This window comes from Lepidochelys kempii, chromosome 4 (assembly GCF_965140285.1).
Source record: "Lepidochelys kempii isolate rLepKem1 chromosome 4, rLepKem1.hap1, whole genome shotgun sequence".
NCBI lineage: Eukaryota > Metazoa > Chordata > Testudines > Cheloniidae > Lepidochelys > Lepidochelys kempii.
Genome location: NC_136383.1, coordinates 16,462,842 through 16,485,523, shown reverse-complemented (window position 1 = coordinate 16,485,523; position 22,682 = coordinate 16,462,842). Strand labels below are relative to the sequence as shown.

Here is a 22,682-nt window from a genome sequence, read left to right as displayed (position 1 = left end):
AGAGGTTTTAGTGCAAAAGCTCTGAGCCTGCTTCAGGTGTGTTTTGATCTGAGGCCCTTCCCACAAGGTACTGCCTGTACTGTGACAGGGTTCAAAGTGATGAGATGTAAACAGGAGTGGGAGCCTTACCTTTGTATCTCCTGGCTTTAGCCACAAGCTTAATGCCACATAGCGATGGTTTATGTCTGTCAGTTTCTCTCTGTGCGTCAGACATGCTGTACTCCTGTCCACTTTCATGATACTGCACGTTCCAAAAGATTTGTCAGGTGCCAGGTGCACGAAGACTGGAATATACATCAGTGCTGTGGATTCCAATGTGAAAAGTATTCTCTGCTTCCTGAGTACGCTCTCCTTTGGACAGATAGCTTACTCTCCCTAAAGCAGTGACCTCAAAATGAAAGCTCATCGTGAATTCTCCCACCTCCGCACCCTTTATACTTTAGAGTCATTTCAGTGCTTTAAAGATTCACTTAATTGGATTTGCGTCAAGGAACGTCATTTCTCTTAAGAGCTGAACTGTGTGCTTGGCATTTTAAAATTATGCAGCTTAGTTACTTCTATAAATAACTATCTTATTCAGAAAAGCTAATGTCTGCCTTGCTCCTGTGAATGCCTTCAGTAATTAAACCTTAGCCTCTGCCCTGATTGGTTTTCTGCTACTTTTTGCTGCTTTGGATGCTAATTGTGTGCAGCATTAGGAAGGGAGGGTCTCTAGTTCTCTAATAAGCCTTTATTTGTTTTTGTTAGACTTGTCTTTCTTCCCATTTGATTAAAGTGTGTTTATTTTATTTTTCCATAATAAATAATATAATGTAATAAATCTCTGGCTAGCTAGGATTTCAAGTAATTTGACTTGAGCTTATGTGCTTAAAGCTAAGCATATGCTTAAGTGCTTCACTGAATCAGGGCCTAAAAGATAGTTGTTCAATTTCATAGTCTAAATAATACTTTCAGAAGTGCCTAAGTCACTTTTGAAAATGGGACTGTACTGCAGTTGCTTTTGAATTCCAAGAACACAGTTCATCTCATTGGGACTGAGGAATGCCAAAGTCAATGTTGAAAATGGGACTGGTGCCTCATGTGGCTTTTAGGAGCTTTGAAAATCATATCCACTCCCTTTGTAGTACTGTAATAGTAGGGTTATTATCCAGCTGTCATGGGAAGGGGGAAGCCAGTTCTGATGCTGTTTTCCTGTGCTGATATTCCGTATCTTCCTATCCTATCTGCAAGCTCATATCTTTCAGCAGGAGAGGGAGCTTGCAGGCGATTGATGTCTAGTTAATGCAGCCTTGGCTTCTTACAGGAATGTTCACATGACATTACTCATTATTTTAAAGCATGTTTTACAGATTATCAATGGCAACATTGTGAATGCCTAATTGATTTGTCTCACAACTCCTATTTTTAAAACTTGTGTTTTTGCCCCTCGGAGAGAGAATTGCAGTTTACTCGATGTAACTAGGTTATGTTGGATTTTTGGCAGTACGTGGATGGATGTTATCTGTTGCGGCGTTTTGTAATCTTCTGTTAAGAAGGATGTGCAGGTATTTCCTCTGTTTCAGGAGCCAGCAGAGTTGATACTCGTCCATTTTGGCAGAGGGTAGAATCGTGAAAGCACTAACATTTTTATCCAGCTTATCTTAGAACCAGATAATGATCCCAATTGATCTGTAATATTCATTATGTACTGTGCAGGTTCAGCCATTAGTAAATGCCTATTAACTGGACAAGGTGGGGACAGATTTTCAAAAGAGCCCAGGGTCAGATGTTTAGGAGATCAGTACCCATAAAAGAGGCCAGATTTGTTTCAAAAGAATTCAGCTTCCATTCAGGCAACTACTTAAGGGCCAGGGTAAAATCTTGGGCCACTGGAGTCGGTAGGAATTTTGCTCTGGACTTCAGTGAAACCTGAATTTCACCCCAGGTTTTTACAACTGCTTGGCACCCAACGCCAGATTACTTAGTCCTGGCTTGAGTGCAGGGGATTGGACTAGATGACCTCTCGAGGTCCTTTCCAGTTCTATGATTCTAAGAGCCCCATGCCCGATGTACTGAGCTTATTTGAAAATCGAGCCTTGATCATGGGCGCTCAGCCCCCTGAAATATTTGGCCCTAATGTTTTAGGCTGTTCACCTCTAATCCGCTCCATTTTTAAAGGACTCACCTGATATGGTTTATGCTGCTTCTCTAGGTGTGTGATATGATAGCCCTGTGTCTGCAGCTCAAAAGTGCATGGATGTTTTTTGTTGCCATATCGCACTGCAAACTCAGAATATTTTAGTTGCTGTCAACAAACATCCCTCAGCCTTCTTCCAGGCTGCTGCTTCCCCGGTTTCTTTTCCCCATTGAATATCCCTGTCTGGGGTTATTTTCCCAGAGATGCATTACCTTGCTGTTTGTTTTCAGACTGAATCTCATCTTATTCTTCATTATCTATGTCCCTATCCTGCCCAGGTCCCTTTGCGTTTATCTGTCCTCCCTGCTGTTCAAAACTCCTCCAAATTCAGCATCTTCTGTAGTTTGTAATTCATATGTCATTTAATTTTGTTCTAGATCGTTAACAAAAATGTTAAAACAACACCACTTTGTCTATTGGTTGTGGAATATTCCCATAAATAGCATCTGCCCACGTGCACAACATAACTCAGAGCCTGGCAAGTCACCGGCTTCTGGTTTGCATATGAGGAAAGACCCTGGAGATTAAACTCTCTCTCATCCTCTCCCACTTCCCTTTCCTTGTGAACCACTGTTCTCTTTGCCCATCACACAGTGTCACTACCATTGGTGCAAGAATGTTCCCTCGGCTTCTGCCGTGTGTAACCGGTGGCTTACATCTCTCCATCTCAGACACTTCCCAATCTTCAGATCTCCTCGCTTGGTATGCCTCTTAAGGAGGACCTCTCCCTCTGCTACCATATAAAGGCATTTTGTATACAATACGCTCTATAAAGTAAGGCTGTGATCCGAGGGTTGCTACCTTTCTAATTGCTGGTAACGGGACCCTCCAAGACCCCTACTCCTGTCCCACCTCTTTCCCTCCGAAAGCCCCGCCTCTGCCCTGCCTCTTCCCCAGGGTGTCACCCCTGTTGCTTGCACCACCTTCCACTGTTGCTCACTGGATCCTCTCTAAGAGCCTGCCTGTAGGTAGGAGGCTGCCCCAGCTCAGCAGGGGCTCGCGTGGGTTCATGATCTGGTGCTTCCTCCCACCCCATGATAACCGGACTTTTGGTTCAGAAGCCATCTAGGGCAACCCTATGTGATCCTGCAGTTGGTTCAAAATTCTGCGATTTTTAATTGTACTTTTGCACTGACTCCGTGTGGGTATAAAGCTCCATCCACAAGGATGAAATCGCAGGACTATAGCCCAGAGCCCCACTGCAGTAATCTAGCACCAATTTCTTCCATTAGCATCAAGCCTGTGTACTATAGTAGCTTTTAAACACTGCTGTAGAAAGACAAAGGGCTAAATCCACAAAGAGAATGTCGGCTCAGCATTGCAGTGGCTGATCAGTTTAGGTGCTAGTGGAATCCACAGCTCCAGCTTGAGACACTCAGGTTCCTGTACAATGCATTGGGTGAATTAGGTGCCTAAATCAGAAGCCAGCATGCTGAGCAGGGATCTGCCTAAACTAGCCAGTAGGAAATGCTTAGGCCCTGCCCCTCAAAGGGCTTAGTCACCGACCTTGGGCTAGAGAGCGAGGTTAGATTTACTCCGTAGCCCAGTGGTTCACGTACTTGCACTTAGGGGAAACCCAGCTTCCAGTCCCTGCTCCAAGGAATGTTTAAGTAGCTTATATAAAGTGGAACAGCTTCAATGGGAGAACTAGAGAGAGACTCGCCCTATAGCCCAGTGGTTAGTGCACTCATCTCGGAGGTGGTAGACCTGGGTTTGGGTACCTGCTTAGGCAGAATGCTGCTTGAGTTTCCCACATCTCAGGTGCTGTAACCACTGGGGTGCAAGGGGTGGTACCACGGTTGTCTTTTGTGTGGGTTAGGCGTGCTTGTAGCATGCCTACCGGATAGGGCCCTGCGGGTGAATTAGGTGGGGGGTGCCTAGTTTGAGAATCCTACCGGGGTTTAGATGTGAGTGAGGTGCGGAGCGGCTGAGGACACAGGCAGCTCTGCACATGCCCACTAGCAGGTACCTCGGGGACTTTACTGGGGGAAATTCAGGAGCCTAGAGAATTTGGTGTTTGGTGGCAACTTGGCAGGGGTTTTGAGGATCTAAATTTTGTAATGTAGTTTTAGGTACCTAATTACCAGTTTAGATACCTATGTGTGGACCTAGGCCGACATCCCTGTCGAAGTGGAAAGAGCTGTCATGATTCCTCAGAAAAAGAGAGGAAATAAAATCAATAGAAGGCCAGAGGATTCCAATTGAAACTGCAATCCTAGTAGCTTACATTCACAGTTGTTTTTCCCCTCTGAAAATCTAGACTGAAAGTAAACCAAACAAAGGCAGCACTAGATCACAGCGTTTAAACGCTCCAGATCAAAGAGCTGCTTGCACAGAGCCTGCAGTCTCTCCTCTCAGCATAAAGGTGCTCATTCTAATTGACTGAAATACGCTACCATGCCTTTGAAATGCAATCACAGGCAGACAGCCCCTGAACTGCTTCACCACAATGAAAGCACAACAAACCAGCTACTGTTCCCCTGGCTAATCTGGGCTCAAAGTGGCCTGTACGTATTCAGCAATAAGTGGAGACAACTGGTACGTGCCATGATTGTGAGGAAGACTGACTCACTGATAGATGATGATGACAGATAATGGAGCAAATAATTAAGAAATCAATTTGCAAACACCTAGAAGATAAGGTGATAAGTAACAGTCAGCATGGATGTGTCAAACCAACCTTGTAGCTTTCTTTGACAGGGTAACAAGTCTTGTGGATAGTGGGGGAAGCGGTAGATGTGGTATACCTTGAGTTTAGGAAGGCTTTTGATACTGCCTCACATGATCTTCTCATAAACAAACTAGGGAAATAAAACCTAGATGGAGCCACAATAAGGCAGGTGCATAACTGGTTGGAAAATCATTCCCAGAGAGTAGTTATCAGTGGTTCACAATCATGGTGAAAGGGCATAACGAGTGGGGTCCCGCAGGGATCAGTTCTGGGTCTGGTTCTGTTCAATATCTTCATCCATAATTTAGATAATGGCATAGAGAGTGCACTTAAAGTTTGTAGATGATATCAATCTGGGAGGGGTTGCAAGTGCGTTAGAGGATAGGATTAAAATTCAAAATGATCTGGACAAATTGGAGAAATGGTCTGAAGTAAATAGGATGAAATTCAATAAGGACAAATGCAAAGTACTCCACTTAGGAAGGAACAATCAGTTGCACACATACAAAATGGGAAATGACTGCCTAGGGAGGAGTACTGTGGAAAGGGATCTGGGGATCATAGTGGATCACCAGCTAAATCTGAGTCAACAGTGTAACACTGTTGCAAAAAAAGCAAACATCATTCTGGGATGTATTAGCAGGAGGATTGTAAGCAAGACCTGAGAAGTAATTCTTCCGCTCTACTCTGCGCTGATTAGGCCTCAACTGGAGTATTGTGTCCAGTTCTGGGTGCCACATTTCAGGAAAGATGTGGACAAATTGGAGAAAGTCCAGAGAAGAGCAACAAAAATGATTAAAGGTCTAGAAAACATGACCTATGAGGGAAGATTGGAAAAAAATCGGTTTGTTTAGTCTGGAGAAGAGAAGACTGAGAGGGGACATAACCGTTTTCAAGTACATAAAGGTTATTACAAGGAGGAGGGACAAAAGTTGTTCTTCTTAACCTCTGAGGATAGGACAAGAAGCAATGAGCTTAAATTTGCAACAAAGGCAGTTTAGGTTGGACATTAGGAAAAACTTCCTGTCAGGGTGGTTAAGCGCTGGAATAAATTGCCTAGGGAGGCTGTGGAATGTCCATCATGGAGGATTTTTAAGAACAGGTTGGACAAACACCTGTCAGGGATGGCCTAGATCAGAGGTGGGCAAATGACGGCCTGTGGGCCATATCTGGCCCGCGGGACTGTCCTGCCTGGCCCCTGAGCTCCTGGCCCAGGAGGCTAGTCCTCAGCCCCTCCCCCACTGTTCCCCCTCCCATGCAGCAACGCCACCATGCAGGAAGCAGGGCTGCGAGCTCCTGCCACTCTGAGCAGCATGGTAATGGGGTGGTGGTGGCGGTGCATAGCAGTGGAGGGGTTGGGTAGGGGGTTCCAGGGGGCAGTCGAGGCAGGGGGCAGTTAGGGGCGGGGGGTCCCAGTAGGCAGTCAAGGGACAGGGAGCAGGGGACGGTTGGATGGGGCGGAGGTTCTGGGGCGGTCAGGGGTTGGGGAATGACGGGGGTTGGATAGAGCGTGGGAGTCTGGGGGGCCTGTCAGGGGGCAGAGGTGTGGATAGGAGTCAGGGCAGTCAGGGGATAGGGAGCAGGAGGGTTTGGATAGCGGGTGGGATTCGGGGGGGGGCGGTTTGGGAAAGGGGGTCCCAGGAGGGGGCCATCAGGGAACAAGGAGCAGGGGGGGTTGGATGGGTTGGGGGTTCTGAGGGGGACAGTTGGGGGTGGGAAGTGGGAGGGGGCGAATAGGGGGCAGGGGCCAGGCTGTTTGGGGAGCACAGCCTTCCCTACCCGGCCCTCCATACAGTTTCGCACCCCGATGTGGCCCTCGGGCCAAAAAGTTTGCCTATCCCTGGTCTAGATAATACTTAGTCCTGCCACGAGTGCAGGGGACTGGACAAGATGACCTCTCGAGGTCCCTTCCAGTTCTAGGATTCTATGAGCACGGAAGGCTCATCGTGCCTGCAGCCACAGCAACTGCTGAGAGAGCCCCGGGTAGCCAACCCCAGGATGGGTCATATGGGGGTGTATCACAACCCCTCTCCCAAGCCTCCCTGGCAAGGACCCATGCGGTAATTCCAGCACTCCGGGATCAGTGAGGGGTCAGGAAAATGGGGAGAGGGAGGAAAAGGAAGAGTCTAGTAAGAGTGAGCCATGGCCTTACAGCAAGGCCTACAATAGCAGCACTGCTGTATTGCCCTGCTGCTGAGTGCTGGAGAGCTAACTAGGCCCTGCACTTTGTGGTAGGATGCATCGCCAGTGAGTGCTCTCGCAGCACTGGTAGCTAAGTCGATTGGTCTGCAACCTTTCCTTGCACACACAAATGGAGCAGCACAAACACCCTGCGACTGCCTGACAGGAATGAAGAGCAGGTGCTGAAGAGCCTCATGTGCGTGCTATGGCGCACAAGCTCTGTGGCTGGTGACGTACAGCTGGGGTATGGAGCGCCAGAGCTGGGCTAATGCTATAAAGCTTTGCAGAGGGCAATGTGGACAGGTACCAGATTCCGTAAAGGGTGGTCCGGAGGCCATAACTTTGTTAAAATAGTTGAAGAAGAGCCCCCCTTAAAGACAATGTTCTGCTAGCAGCAAACTGGCGTTGGGGTGAAGCAAGAGCAGCCTGGAATTGTCACCTGCCCCCTCCACTGTAAATATATTAATCCTGTTTTTGACCCGAGCAGTTAGGCAGAAATTTGGGGTCTTGTGAGTTGTTCCAGGCAGAAAAAGGAATTGGTGATTGACTTGGGTATTTCTTTGGCACAATCCTGTTTGGTTAGAACATATGAAGTCCTGGTTTCCTGAACAGAGCAGCAGGAATCAAACAGGAAATTGTATCTTTGCTCAGCAGACCAAGCCTCTGTCAGTCAGCTCTCAGCCTCAAAAGCTCTTTCTATAGGATTTTCCTCCGGGCCATGCTCCCAGGATTTTGTCCTTTGCTTTCAGCTGCTTTTCTCTCAGCCTCTGTGGTTGTGGTCTTGGTCTCCTCTCTGATGCAGTCATACACCTCGACTCAAAACAATACCCCGTGAAGCCCCTTCACGCATACAGCTCAAATTCCTGAGCAGCCTCACATATGCCTTTGTTTTGGATGGTGCATGTGTTTTGGTTGGAGGCTGCCATTATTTTAGTTACCTGGTTCCATAAAGGAGTTTAGTGGTGTCTTACAATTATCTTAAATGAAGGGTGATGGTTACATCGCCAATGGGGTTTAATCCAACACACAACAGTACAAATATCCAAGGTCAAATGAGCCATCTTAATCCCGTTAGCCTAGATCAGGCCTGTATAATCCCAGAGTTTGCATAGGCCTGCAGATGTAACCCAAATACCCGCTGGAGTCTGTCCCATCTAGTGGCACCAAGACCACTTAGAGAGAGAGATAAGTCTGTAGAGCAAATTTATTAAACAGCCAGTTGGCTTTTAGCTCATGCAGTACAGGCTCATGCACTAAGCTCCGGAGGCTCTAGGTTCGATCCCGCCCTCCAACAACTGATCAGTGTTACACAGACCCAAGCAAACTGCTGCTCTGGAGAACCACCCAACATGGCAAAAAGCACTCAGGTGTTCACACAGAAACAGCCCCTAGGCAAGGGCTGTTTCCCCCCCATATGCAGTGAGAATGGGAAACTGAGCCCCTACTGCAAGTAACTTTTAAACCCTTCCACCCAGGAAGTTAATCTAATCTTTTGTGAAGGCATTCTATCAAAAATAGCTATCCTGTGACACAGAGTAAAACAGTCCCTCTCCCCACCCAACGTGCATTATAAACCTGTGGAACTCACTTCCACAAGATGTCATTGGATCCGAAGAGCTCAGCAGTTTTTTTTTTTTTTAGGCTTGGATGTGTATATGACTAATAATGAGAGCATTTATAGTTCCATGGAACAGATATAGACTCTTATGCTTCAGTGCACAAGCCAACTACTAACTGAGCCTGGGGTTAGGAAGAGGTCTCCCTTGGGATGGCTTGCTGGGCACACATATGGAGGAAGAAGAACAATCTGCTGCAGTTGGACACAGGGCACAATTTTCAGGCTGGGGTGAATGTTAGGCTGCATTCACAGCCACAGTAACACACTTTCCCTCCATGCCAGAGCCTGAGGCATGGCACCATGCCAAAGACTGAGTGAACCAGATGCAGCCTGCAGCTTTGAATTCATGATCAAAGCGAGCACTCCTCTGAGCTAACGCCAGCTCTCGGGAAATGGCTTGGGGAATCGTTCTCCTCTTCCCCTGGCCTTAATAACATTACACTGATAGCTGCCTGGCTCTGCATTTCATTTCACTGCACTAAAGGGAAACTGTCTCATCCCCCTCATCCCCCAACACGGGTATTCCCCTTCCCTCCCCTGTTCTTCAGCCTGCCTACATGGGCCATTGCCTCCTGCACAGAACAAAACAACTTTGCTCACTGATTAAGGCATAGGAATGTTTCCTACTCTCTCCTCTGATTTCTTTTCAGACATCTTTTCCCTGCGTCTCTTCTCCCCTCCACCCACATCCTTTTAAATCCTCTGTATGTAGATTTGAATCTTGGCACGAGACAACCTATTGTCAGATGGCTTCAAAGCTCCTGCTTTCGCTGCTGTGCTACTGATTAGGCCAGGTCTGAAACGTCAAGGCCTTGGCTTCCCAGCACTCTCACACCTTGACTTTTGCTCTTCATCCTGCTCCGTTGTTAGCTTCCCCTCAGCATCAGTCCTGTGACTAGTGAGAAGATCCTGAGAGCCCTTTTAGACTCCTTGTCCACCTTCATACAACATGGGGCATTGCCTGTTCCTCCTGCCTTGAAAAACCTTCTCCATTAGTTCTCCCCAGCGTGGCTCAAATCTAAAGGCCCTTATTTAATTTACTTTTTCAGGCAAACTCCAACTCCTTGAGTAAGCCAGCAGGGTTTGGCCTATATACATAGCACCCACCACTATCATATCTGAGGACCTCACTATCTTTAATGTGTTTAATGTGAACATGTATCACAACACCCCTGAGAGGCAGGGCAGTGCTGTTATCCCCATTTACAAATAGGGCACTGAGGCACAGAGAGACTAAAGGCCAGATTCACAAAGGTATTTAGGTGCCTAAAGATGCAGGTGGGCCCCTAGTGGGATTTTTCAAAAGTACCTAGGTGCCTCACTCCCATTGACTTTCATTAGGAGATAAGCACCTAAGCTTGCTTTAGATCAGTGATACTCTGATCTAATTTCAGGAGCCAAATTAGCAATCAACATTACCCAAAAGAGCCACAGCAGTGTGAATTCATTGTTTGTTTAACTGGAGTACTATATATTCATATTCAAACACCTTACCCAATAATAAGAGGTGCTGAGGAAGTTGGTGGAAGTGGCATGTCTTCAATTCTTCTGAAAACTTGACACCAGTTGTTTTTGCACTGGGCATGGAAAACCAGTGGCTGTTTGTTAGTTAAAAATGTCCCCCTTGTAATGGTATAATTCAGGTCTGGTATAACTCTGCACCCCCCCAAGAGGGATGAAATCATGGGTGGGATGAAGTCTCCGGCAGAGCAGTAGTTACCCTGAGCCAAGTAGCGTAAACTCTCCCCTGTACATCAGCCCAACACTTCTGAAGTGAGAAATGACCCTGGCAATACCAAAGTGAGCTCGAACACAGAAGTGAAGCCCAACCGAAGCTCAGTGAAACACAGGGAACAAAATGCCGAGGCAGGTTCATCCCCCAGGGCTGGATCCCTTTGCTGTTTGGTGCCATGACTTGGATGTTGTCCTCGAATAGTGGTAATTGTAACAAATTTGCCTGTCACCTCTTTAAAACAAACTCTTACCACAGCAGATATTCTACATGGACTGTGCATGAGAGGAGAGCCAGGAGGACACAGTGGGATATGTAGCGCTCACTGATGTTCATTCATCTGAAGCACTGCCCGTCTCACGTAGTTACAGAGAAACGCAGGTTTTCCAGAAGGGGAGTCTTGGATCTTTGTTTCTTTATTCCCCAGCCCCATTCTCTGCAGTAACGGTGATCTCTGCAAATCTGTATGTTAATTCCGCAGTCATCATTTTCGTTGATCAGGATGAGGATGCCATCTGCATAGCACTAGTAGAAAGGGTTGGGATATGTAAGGGTTAAGGAAAGACCTGGGAAACTGCTGGTGTGCTATCATGGCAATAGGGAGTGAGGCACAGACAAGTACGATTTTTTTCCTTGATAGTAAAGTGCCATTTCCCCCCCCTGTTTTTTGTTTGTTAAGGATTGATAAGTGTTGCAGCTGCATAAGGAATATGGTTGTCTAAAAAGAATACCCTTTGTGTAAAAAAGTGTTGTTTTTTACCCTTCCTTTTTTTCCCAGATACATAAACGAGCTTGGGGTCATGGCCCCCTTTTTTTCCCCCCTGTGAACTGCTAATTAAGGGAACTTGTGGCTACAATTACTGCAAAGAAATGTATCTTCAAGGTAAAAATGTCTGTAAAATATGCTTAATGCTGTAAACAGGGGCAGGAATAATTATATTCAGCATATAGCTATTAATATTCATTGTATGGGTGTTGATATTACTAAATAAGGGGTTTAGGGGTGTTGTAGTAAATGTAGGTATTTACATACTAACTTAAATAAAAAAGGGTGTGCTGTAACTAATTCTGTGCTTACTCAACAATTGTGTCTAGGGGAACATGTACCACAATAAAGAAGCCCGTTTATTCAATCTGCCTCTGGGTCCTCCTGCTCGTCCTCTAACAGAAAGCAGGCTGGATGTAAGGCAGATTTAAAACACTGATTTTCATATGAAGCATCGAGAGGGCAGCTTCTGTTGATTTGCAGAAAGGGAAAGTTTCGTCACCACCCACACACATGGAGTAAGTGGTATCGTTGATGCCTTGGAGTGCTTCACGAACTCACGTTGACCATATCTTCATCTTGGGAAGGGCTTTATATTCATTGCTTTCTTTCCTTCTCCAGCTGGCGAGAAGGGCTATGTGCTGCCGAGTGCACGTGAGAGAAGGAGAGGGGTCTGGGAAGGCTGCTAGATAGAGGAAATGTCTTGTTGGAGGTAGATGAATGAAGTGGTTTGGGGTGACGGGCCATAGGTTCAGCGTGGAAAGGAAGCACAGTAGTGCCACACAAATGGGGTTGGTGGTGGGGTCCTTTGGAGGTGAAAGGCAGCTTCACAGCACCAGCTCCTCCTCATCCTCTACATAGCCACCTCTGTCCCTGCCATCTCCTTGCCAGGCAGGATGAAGAATGATGGAAGAGCCACACGGGCCTGGATTTTCAAGTGCTCAGCACACAACGTGCCAAGCCACTTATCTAGGTGTCTAAACGGGAGCAGAGTGCTTTTCGAACCTCTGGCCCTGATTGGGGATGCTGAGCTGTGTGGAAGAATATAGCTCCTAGTGCATATGTTCCTCTCATATGGCAGGATAATTTACAGCGCAATACGCATCATCAGTGACTGCTGATCTGAGCCACAGGGATGTCACTCCACTCCCCCAGCCCAGCTTTCTCCGCATTTACCATGAGTGGGATGTGCATGTGTTACCTACACACCTCTTGGGTGTGGTGTTCTGTCCCACCTAGTGGCAGAGAGAGAGAGAGAGATTATGAATCTGCTCTATAGCCTTAGCTAACAGCCAGCTGGCTTTTAGTTCATGCAGTAGAGGCTCATGCATTAAGCTCTGTAGGTCCCAGGTTTGATCCCGCCGATGGCCAGGGTCTGTCGGTGTTACACATGCATGGTCAGTAGGGAGGCTACCTAGCAGCAGACTGGCCTTGGCAGCAGGGCTGGAGTAGTAGTGGCCCAAGATTCATTGGCTTGTCCTCCGCAAACCTCAGGGATCATCAGCCTCCGCTTGTTTCACAGGCGATGCTCCCAGCTTATTCAGTGCCACTCCTGGCCCTGCCTCCCAGTTAGCACTCTGTGCTTTGCCTGGGAGTTGTGCATCTTTATAAAATAAATCCTCCCTTCTGTACGTGGGTTTATTTCCACAGGCAGGAGAGAGGATGGCCCAAGGCGTGTTTATGACAGCTTAAGACTGCCTGTGCCACATCTTTCTTTGCGGTGGCGGGGGCAGCCTGCACCGATCCCCTACTGTGTTTTACTGCTCCACGCACTGCAGTGCAGTCCAGCTGTGGGAGAGGCAGCTGTGCTCTCGTGTGTTTTATGCACCATCCACAAAATGGTCGCCCGTGCTCTGATTCCAGAATCTCCAATACTGGGGGTGACCCGCGATAACGTGTGAAGCAGAGAGAGAGCGCACCACTGGATTTTCTCAAACTAGGCTAAACTCAAAATGCCAGTTTAAGAGCGAGGGGCCTACTGGCCTGGGATGTGGGGGATTCTCCAGCACGTGGCCAGTCTTTCTCCGAGCTCTGTGCTGGCTCCGCCAGGAGGTCAGGGTGGGACCACGTGGGGAGGCTTCTCGAGCTGTGCTAGGCAGGAGGTCAGACTCCATCCCGCTGGTCCTTTCTGGCCTGATGGCTCGAGCTGCAGAGGTGTGGAGGAGCAAAGAGGGAATGCCAGTTTAACCTAGTATCACCAAATCTAGCTGCGCTAGCTCACTCTCTGTACTTTGCACATTCTTGTGGGATATATATATTTTTTACATATTACAATATATATATATATATATATATATAATATTTTGCTTTGCTTTGTAAATCAGCACAAGACATTTCGGAAGTTAGCTCAGTAAAATAAACATGAAAGGCCACCTTGCAACTATGATCATTGGCCAGCATTTTGAGCTAAACCATGTGCCAGGCACTAACAGATCCATTAAAATAAAATGGTTACAGCGTTAATGTTTTGGTGATCTTTTGATTCCAGGTGTTTTCGGGAGTGGCCAGCTCTTTTCCTTACTCAAGCATATGACCTTACTGTTGGCTACTACTTATGTGATCTTGTCAATTACAAATCCAGAAGGGAGCTTCTGGAGTATAGGGGAATTGCTAGTAGGAGAGGTTTGCTCTAAATTTAATCCTTTTATATGTCAGGACAGTCTCGCTCTGAAAACGAGCCAGGAATATAAATGGCCACTATCTCCTCATATAATTACTATGGCAACTCTGATTATTTTAGGTAGTTCATTTAAAATCAAATAGTTGGTGAACTAATTGAAATTGAGTTGGTATTTTATTCTGCGGAGGAAAGGTGGGGATTAGAGTCTTCTCACTGTAGATCTGCGATGATTTATTAGCTATTTATAAATCAGGAGATGGCTGTGGTGAAGTAACATTTGCAAGGACCTGATTTCCCACAAGGGTCACGTCTACTCTCACCATGAAATACATCTGATTGAAAAGATTTGCTTTTGCTCTGGTCCTGGAGCTGTTGGGGACTTTTTGCTGGGCTATTTCAGCTCTCAGGGTTATGTATGGAATATGTATGCTGGTGTAGCTGCCCCACTGTAAGTCCCACAGAGTAGATGCGCTGTATGGGTGTAAGACTAGATTTGCTCCATCATATCTGCTACACCTATATCGCTACCTGTATCCCCAATACAGACAGTTCCTTGGTCTTGCCCTTCAGTTCTCGTCAGCTGTTCTAATCGCTGTGGATGGGAGGTTGGGGGTTGCACACTGGAGAGCTCCTTGTGGAGCTTGAAAAGGGAGAAAGAAAGGCTGCTTTTCCGTGGGCTACTTTTTGTAGGGACAAATCCCGGTCCCAGTCAAGCCAATAGGAAATCTCCAATTGGTTCAGCTGGCTCAGGACTGGACTCTGTCACAGCCTGTTCCTGGAAGGTGCTGAGCAACTTGGAGAGGTGCTGTCAGCCTTCAACCACCATAGATGTCCCTGGGAGGTATGGTCTCCGAGCACCTGTCAGGATCATGCCCTTAATGCACACTTTTTTTCTTTAATCTGTCTGTCATTTAAGTTGTCAAAATGAAGTCCTGACCATCTGTGGCCATTAAAGATCCCGTGGCACGTCTTAAAAGAGCCTGGGGTCCTGGCTAAATCCCTGCCTGTGAAACTACCTAAAAATGACCCTCAGAGTTTCAGTTGGATACTACATTGGCCACTTCCTATCCTTCCCTGCTGTGCAGCCTTGCTAGTCACTGCTGCAGAGATACCACGTTCTGCCCCAGAGGTGATTGCACTCCAGTGGTGGGTAAAGTAATTCCTGAAAAATGTTAGGGATAAATCCTTCTCTCATTTATACCCACTGGATCTTACTGAAGTTACTTGGGTGTAAATTGGGAATGGAGCGAGGCTGATAGCTTTTAAAGTGTTTTGGTGACCATCCGAATGGAAGCCACTGTATAAAGGGATGGACAGTGCCCAAGAACATTGATGGCACTTCCCACATTAAAACAACAAACAAGCACTATGTTCTCATTCTTTCAGCTTTAAAATTCTTGTCCTTGGTGGCATTTCAGCATAACACACATTCTTCAGGGTCCCTGCTGCTGTTTACCCCTGTGTTAAATAAAGTCTTAGCGCCAGATTTCCAGCTGGTGCAAACAGTTTGATTTAAATGGAGCTACTTCAATATATGCCAGTTGAGAATCTGGCCCAGTATAGTCTCTCTCTCTCCCTCCCCCTGCCCCCCCCCCCGTACCCATCACAGAAAGGGAAATAAATAGTGAATTGACAAGGAAAATCAATGCTCCATTACTGTAATGAACTTATTCCCTCTGAACCCAGTTATCTTTCATTCTACTTTTGTACAACTGAGCACCATTAAGATGCTGCCCTTGGATACAGAAATGATCTGATCCTCTGCAATCATTGGAGCCCTTCTTGTGTTAGATGGAGGTCCCAGCAGCTGCTGCTTTCAGCAATACCTCTGTCCCCATTAATGACATGCTAGAGATGGGCCCAAACAAAAACACCAAGTCCACTGCTCTTGAAATGTGGAGGGCCTTGGCTTTTATTTCAGAATTTGGCTCTAGATCCAAATGTCATGACTAGCCTCTCTTGTAGAAAGGGCTGAACCAAACACCCATGACCAATATCTTTTTCACAATGATACAAGGGCCACAGGATCCTGTGCAACATATTGTTATTTATTGTATAAACTGGATATGCCGTATGTCCTGTTCGTCACACATTTGTTCCCATAATTGCATTTTGGGGCAATTTCGAAGGCCACCTTTTAGAGACACTTGTGCCAGGCTCTCCTTTTTTTGGATAATAAGCTGTCAAGTTGATATGTCATAAATAACGGAATGAATTTTTCTAATTTGATAGGCATCCCAGTCCTCTCATTTAAAAAAACCTTGTGCAAAAAATTAGAACAAGGCTGGAGAGCCAGCTTCAAAGAACCTAGAGTGAGAATTAAAGAGTCTGGACTCTTCATCACGTCATCATCTTTCCTGACCTGATACTTTGCAGCTATTCTCATTACAATGATGTGTGGGAAGGATGATAGGAGTTTCAATTAACGTTTGTATCCCCCTCTCAGGAATCAAAAGACAGGCTGAATTCAGCAATATACTTAAGCATGTGTCTGATTTTAACAAAAGAACGGCCATACTGGGTCAGACCAAAGGTCCATCTAGCCCAGTATCCTGTCTTCTGACAGTGGCCAATGCCAGGTGCCCCAGAGGGAATGAACAGAACAGGTAAGGTAATCATCAAGTGATCCATCCCCTGTCGCCCATTCCCAGCTTCTGGCAAGCAGAGACTAGGGACACCATTCTTGCCCATCCTGGCTAATAGCCATTGACGGACCTATCCTCCATGAACTTATCTAGTTCTTTTTTGAACCCTGTCATAGTCTTGGTCTTCACAACATCCTCTGGCAAGGAGTTCCATAGGCTGACTGTGTGTTGTGTGGAAAAAATACTTCCTCTTGTTTGTTTTAAACCTGCTGCCTATTAATTTCATTGGGTGACCCCTAGTTTAAGTGTTGAAGCCAACAGAACTGCTAATGCCTTAAAGATAGGCACATGCTTAAGAACCTTGCAGAATCAGGGCCTTCAAGGAGCCCTGAGCCACCACAGCAGCAGCCACCCTATCTCAGAGGTCCAAATCAGTGCTGCAAACAGCGCCCACCAAACCTTGGTAAGAGGCCACTGGACAAGTGTTGGTCCTCAATGGATCATACGGAGCGAGCACAGGCTAGATGAGGAGAAGCATGCATCCAGGATTGCCCTGTAGTCTAGAAGACAATTGAGGTATTATCGACTGCTGCTGCCCAGAGAGAGCTTTACATGTCACGGACCTGATCCAAAGCCCGTCTATGGGGAGTTTTTCAGTTGACTTCGGGTTAGGCCCCATTAGAGGATGTTTGAAAGCCAGCTAGGGTGCCATTGTCTCAATATCATAGTCCAGTCCTCAACGCTCCCCACATTTTATCCTCCAATGTTCAACATCCCCTCCTCCCCAAAACTCTGCTTGCTTTCTCTTATGTTGGTTTGGAACATGGAAAATGGAACTAATTTAGGGCCAAATTCAGTATGATCATGACTCACAATGGGCAAATAAATTGGGCTGAATCCATTGTTGGTGTGATACCACTGAAGTCTGTTTGGTCCTTTGACTTCAGTGGGGCTGCCTGGGTGAAAATCAGCACAAGAATCTGCAAACATTTTGGCAAATTAAGTTTTTATTGCATTTTCCTCTCATGACTCAGGCCCATTCATGCCAACTGGCAAAGGGTTCAGAGTTCTTAACAAGCAGCTCCTATCTCAGACCTGACAAACTCACTCCACCTAATACACCACTTTCATGATAGTTATCCATCAAGGGTAGCATGTTTGGTCTCTACTGAAAGCCTGTGACTCATTAATACTCATAATCTTTGTGAAATGTGTGTAATATTTAAGGACTAATGTAACAATATTGACAGTCATGTCCTTAGAGTCTTGGAGTGAAAGTGAGTCACTAGGGAATCATGTCTTGGTAATGGCCCAGTCAAGCAGGAGGGAATTGTTAACCCTCCTTGGCTAGCCGATTATGTAATGTGTTGCTCACTCGTCCCCCCATTCCAACAACCCAAAAAGTCAATGGAAAGCCATTAAAGGTAAGCTATAAACATCAAAACCACTTGGATGTGAAAAGGAATGATTCAACAGTGAGGGAGTGGCATGTCTGTGAATAAAGACAAAAAACAGATGCAGTATGTCCTAGATGGGGGAAAGACACTGGACATCACAAAGAGACACTTTGAAGGGACCGGGATGCATCTATGGTCAACCTGCAGGGCAAAGATTGGGCTGGTACAGCCTGAGTGACTGACAGGCTGGTTGTGTTAGGGAGTTAACACCCACCTGGCAAAGGCAAGACAATCTTGCACTGGAGGCAGATGGCAACAAGATGACTTACAGCCCCAGAGTCCTGAGTAGTGTCACAACTTTTGATGTTACAGTTTCACCCACTGTGATTATAGAGTTGTGACAAAGCGGGACTGTTCTTAATGTTTCCTCTGAATAGTGTGGGGGTGCCTCAGTTTTCCCTATGCAGTTCTTAAGTATCTAGGTGGTGGGATAAGGGTGTATTATCATTGCAGAGCCCTAGAGGGCAGGTGTGTGCAGGGGTCTGGACACAGAGAATGGCCAACACCCTGTTTCCTGGCAACTGGTGGCCTGCCCTTCCCTGCTGCAAGGTGAGAGCTAAAGGGATGGAGAACAAAGGAATCTAGTGACCCCCTGGCCTGGGAAAGGGACAAAGCCCAGAGGAGGAGAGGCTGGAGAGAGTTTCAGTTGGGGGCTGGCTGGGGACATGGAGTGAAGTGCAGACTTGGTTGTCTGGCTCACTGCCCCCCACAAAATGGACCCAGCTGAGGGGTCCTGTTCTCTGTACCTACAAGCTCTGTTTTAGACCATGTTCCTGTCATCTAATAAACCTCCTGTTGTACTGGCTGGCTGAGAGTCACGTCTGACTACGAAGTTGGGGTGCAGGACCCTCTGGCTTCCCCAGGACACCGCCTGGGCGGACTCACTGTGGGAAGCGCATGGAGGGGCAGAGGATGCTGAATGCTCCGAGGTCAGACCCAGGAAGGTGGAAGTTGTGTGAGCTATGTGTCCTGAAGACAGTCTGCTCACAGAAAGGAGACTTCCCCAGAGTCCTGACTGGCTTCATAGGGAGCAGTTCCAGAGCATCACCCGGGGACTCCGTGACAAGAGTTAATAGATACTTTTGCAATCTTTTTCAGGTTGTGTCATAACCTTTGCAGTTTGGAACTGTAGATGTTTTGCAGTTAATCAATTTCACCAATATTTCAGGTCATTTCCTTGCAACCACACTGCAGGGGTTGCTGCTTGATATGATATAAACACAAATAGACAGGAAACCTCAGCCATGTGTGTTTACTCCAGGTGAGAAGAAATGCATGACATACTGACATCTAATATTCTCTGTTAAAAGGGCAAATTAAAATTAAAATTCTTAATAATACAAAACATCTCGTGCAGATGGAATCTGTTTTCTTTTTGTTTGCATAAAATTATTCAGAGACTGAAATAGGCATATATAGTCACCATACATGTATGTATTCCCAGCACGGTGAGGTCCTTGCTAAACAACACAGACAGTGCTGGACCTGGAGCTGTGTGGAAGCTTGTTTGAGTTTACACTTTTGAAATTGTTTTGTGAAATAAGTGCCTCCTGTTTAAGAGAGCAGAAATGCCATAGATTGTGACAGTAGGGTAGTTTTGAATTTTGAAGGTTTAAGTGGATTTTGCTTTTGAACACTGGTCCAATTTGTATGGATTGTATATAATTGCCTTTTCCCCAGCTTCCTCCCAGAAGATGAGCAGCACAGCTGTATTATTATTCTTACAGCCTTTTCTCTTTTGTTGTAAAACAAAACAACAAAATCTATGCAGTATTTATTACAAATGGATTCAGATATACTGGGGATAATAACAAGATGATCAAAGCGTATGGCATCAGGAGACAAATGAGTGAATGACTCAAACTGACACAAGAAAAAGAGTACTTGTGGCACCTTAGAGACTAACCAATTTATTTGAGCATAAGCTTTCGTGAGCTTTGCATCTGATGAAGTGAGCTGTAGCTCACGAAAGCTTATGCTCAAATAAATTGGTTAGTCTCTAAGGTGCCACAAGTACTCCTTTTCTTTTTGCGAATACAGACTAACACGGCTGCTACTCTGAAACCTGACACAAGAAAGGGCCCTTTCCTGGTTCGGAAGTCTGAAATAGTCACTGCACACAATTATTAAAAAGTGACTTCAGTTGGGTACAACTGTGCTTTTGTAAATTAAATTAACTTTTTGAAATTAGGAATTTCAGATGAAAATTTTTTGTATGTTTCTTGTCACCTGGAAAACAAATCTGCTGCTGTGGTCCATTAGTGTATATATTGTACACAGCAGCAGCTTTCTCGTCACAAATACATGAAACATTTGTTAAATTAAAAAAATAAATAAAAAGGAAGAAAAGATGATGAACGAGGGCTCTTCTATAACTCATAGAGCCTGAGCTGCTTTTGGCTCAATCCTGCTAGGTGCTGAGCATGTAAGTATTTTTGTAAACACTGACAACTGTACTTATGTGCCTAACTTTAAGCCTGACCCCTCAGGGAGAAAGGAAGAGTACGGTGGTGATTTAAGGCAGTATGTTAATGGTTAAGTGTGCAAGCTGGTCTCTTGGTTCCAGGACTGGCAGGGCAGGGATGTATTTTTATTCAGCACTTGCCTTATTCCTACTTTTATCGTTGTTTGTATGGTAGTATCATCTAGACACCATAATAAAGATCAGGGCCCCATTGTGCTAGGTGGATAGTCTCTGCCCAAAGAGTTTATAATTGAAATAGCCAAAGGATGGGTGGGGAAATGCCATATGCTCCTTCCATAATGGAAATTATAAGAAAACAGAGTTTGACTGGGCCCAGAGGCAAATAAAAAATCCCCTAACCCAGAAAAAAAGGAAAAACACTGAAGGTAATTTTTGTTTCAGATGCTTAAAAAAAAATCAAACTTTAAAACTGACCCTTTTGTTGCTGCCTGGGCCAGAAGTGGAAAATGCATACAGAAGAGTTTTGAAGGGGGAGAAAAAAATGCCTGCAAGCTAAGAGTCCTTGAATGTCCAGCTTCAGCAGAGAGTGGATTTTTATTGCCAAGTTATAAAGCCTTGAGTATAGTGGGTTTTGTAATGGGAACTGTGACAGAACCTTTATCTACAGAGGTATGAATGGCACCTGTTCAATTAGCTGACAAATTAGACTCGACAAAAGACGTGGAAAGGGTGCAGAGGATGGTGCCCGTCAAAAAAGTGGCTGCCTCCCTTCCGATGTAACATCACGAAGGGAAGTTAATGGCTCCTCTGGTGCAGTACAGAATGCACCAGACTAATCCACTTTTCTTAGATGCCATTTATATTACAGTAGCATCTAGAGGTCCCAACCAACGTCGTCAGCTGCTTGTGCTAGGCAGTGTGGACGGTCCCTGCCCAGAAGAGCTTAGATTATATGTGGACAAAGGGTGGGAGAAGAGACACAGGTGACATGACTTGCTCCAGGTCACACAGCAGGTACCTGGCAGAGCTGGGAGGAAAACCCAGTTGTCCTGACTCCCAGTCCAGTGCCCTCTCCACTAGGAGACACTATCTCCCTGTAGGGTTGACTAGACAGCAGAAGGAATTTTTTTAACAAAGGAAAAGAATAAAAACAGACCCTTAATATGCACTATTTATATATATTTCTGTCTTTCAGCATATTTGTGTTTCCTAATGACGGCTCTGGGGGTGACAGCTGGTGCACATCGTTTATGGAGTCATAGGTCCTACAAAGCCAAGCTGCCTTTGAGGATGTTCCTGGCTGCAGCCAACTCCATGGCTTTTCAGGTAGGGATGAGGTTGTCAGATATGATCTTCGGTCTTTGTGCAGTGTTCTCTGCAGGCCAGCACAAGAGTCTCTTCTGTGAAGAGAGGCCAACTATTAAAAATTCCAAGTAAACCCAAACGTCCACCAGTTTCTGTACTGTGCGAAAGCAGCGCTGCAGTGATCACCTCTTTATTTGTACGCACCATCCAGTGCAAGGGAAAACCTGATCAGAGCAATGGTCCATGTAGTCCAGTACCCTGTCTCTGAAAGTGCTCCGTACCAATGCTTCTGAGGACAATTACATGCTACCGTGCCCATATAATAAAGTTTCTTCCTAAAACCAGGCAACTAAAGATTGGATTATGATATCATTTAGGCGCATTTTTTATCTTGGTTAATCAAACAACATGTCATGGTTTTCTACAGCAGATTTACAAAGGAGGTATCACTAGCCCCATATTACAGATGGGGAAACTGAGGCCCAGGGATAAGAAGTGATCTGCTCAAGGTCACACAGCAGGCAAGTCACGGATCTCCTGAATCCTAGTCCAGGGCATTATCTATTCGGCAACACAGCATCACTTACATGTATTTCTTTAGTGTAACTGTAAATAATCTTATTACTAATATAAATAATCTGTCAGCTTCAATAACATCTTGTGGCATTGAGTCCCACAGGTTAAGTTACACTTTATGAAGTATTTCCTTTTATCAGTTTTCAGCCTGTTTCCTTTCATTTGGATTGGCCACCTTCTACTTCTTGCATTATGAGAGAGGGTGAATCACAGCACCCTAGGGACCTCTATACCATTCATTATTTTGTATACCTCTGTTATGGTGCCTCTTATTCATCCTGTTCTCTAAACTAGATAGCGCTAATCTCCTTAATCTCTCCTCCCATTACAAAGAGCACAGCAGAGCTGTTGTTTAAAGCAGTTTAGGAGATGTTTGATTTGATCATATTGCCCTCGCTCTCTGTATGAGCACTGGCTGTTTTCTGCCACTCCACTGATGCAAAGCAGCCCTGCAAAGTGTCATGACATTGCTGCTTGGTGTGTTGAACAACAGTTCAACTTGTAAGCTGAATCAATGAACAGTCAACAAAGAATCAATGGAGCAGCTGGCCACTATTCAGAGGAAATCTT

General features: G+C 45.7%; 1 protein-coding gene across 1 annotated transcript in view; it reads left to right on the top strand.

Moving 5' to 3' along the window:
* SCD5 (stearoyl-CoA desaturase 5) overlaps nucleotides 1–22,682 on the top strand; it is an 80,254-nt gene that overhangs the window by 27,090 nt on the left and 30,482 nt on the right. Inside the window, exon 2 of the mRNA XM_073340509.1 lies at nucleotides 21,427–21,557. Coding sequence (XP_073196610.1) covers nucleotides 21,427–21,557 — 131 coding nt within the window. The remainder of the gene's footprint in view (nucleotides 1–21,426; nucleotides 21,558–22,682) is intronic.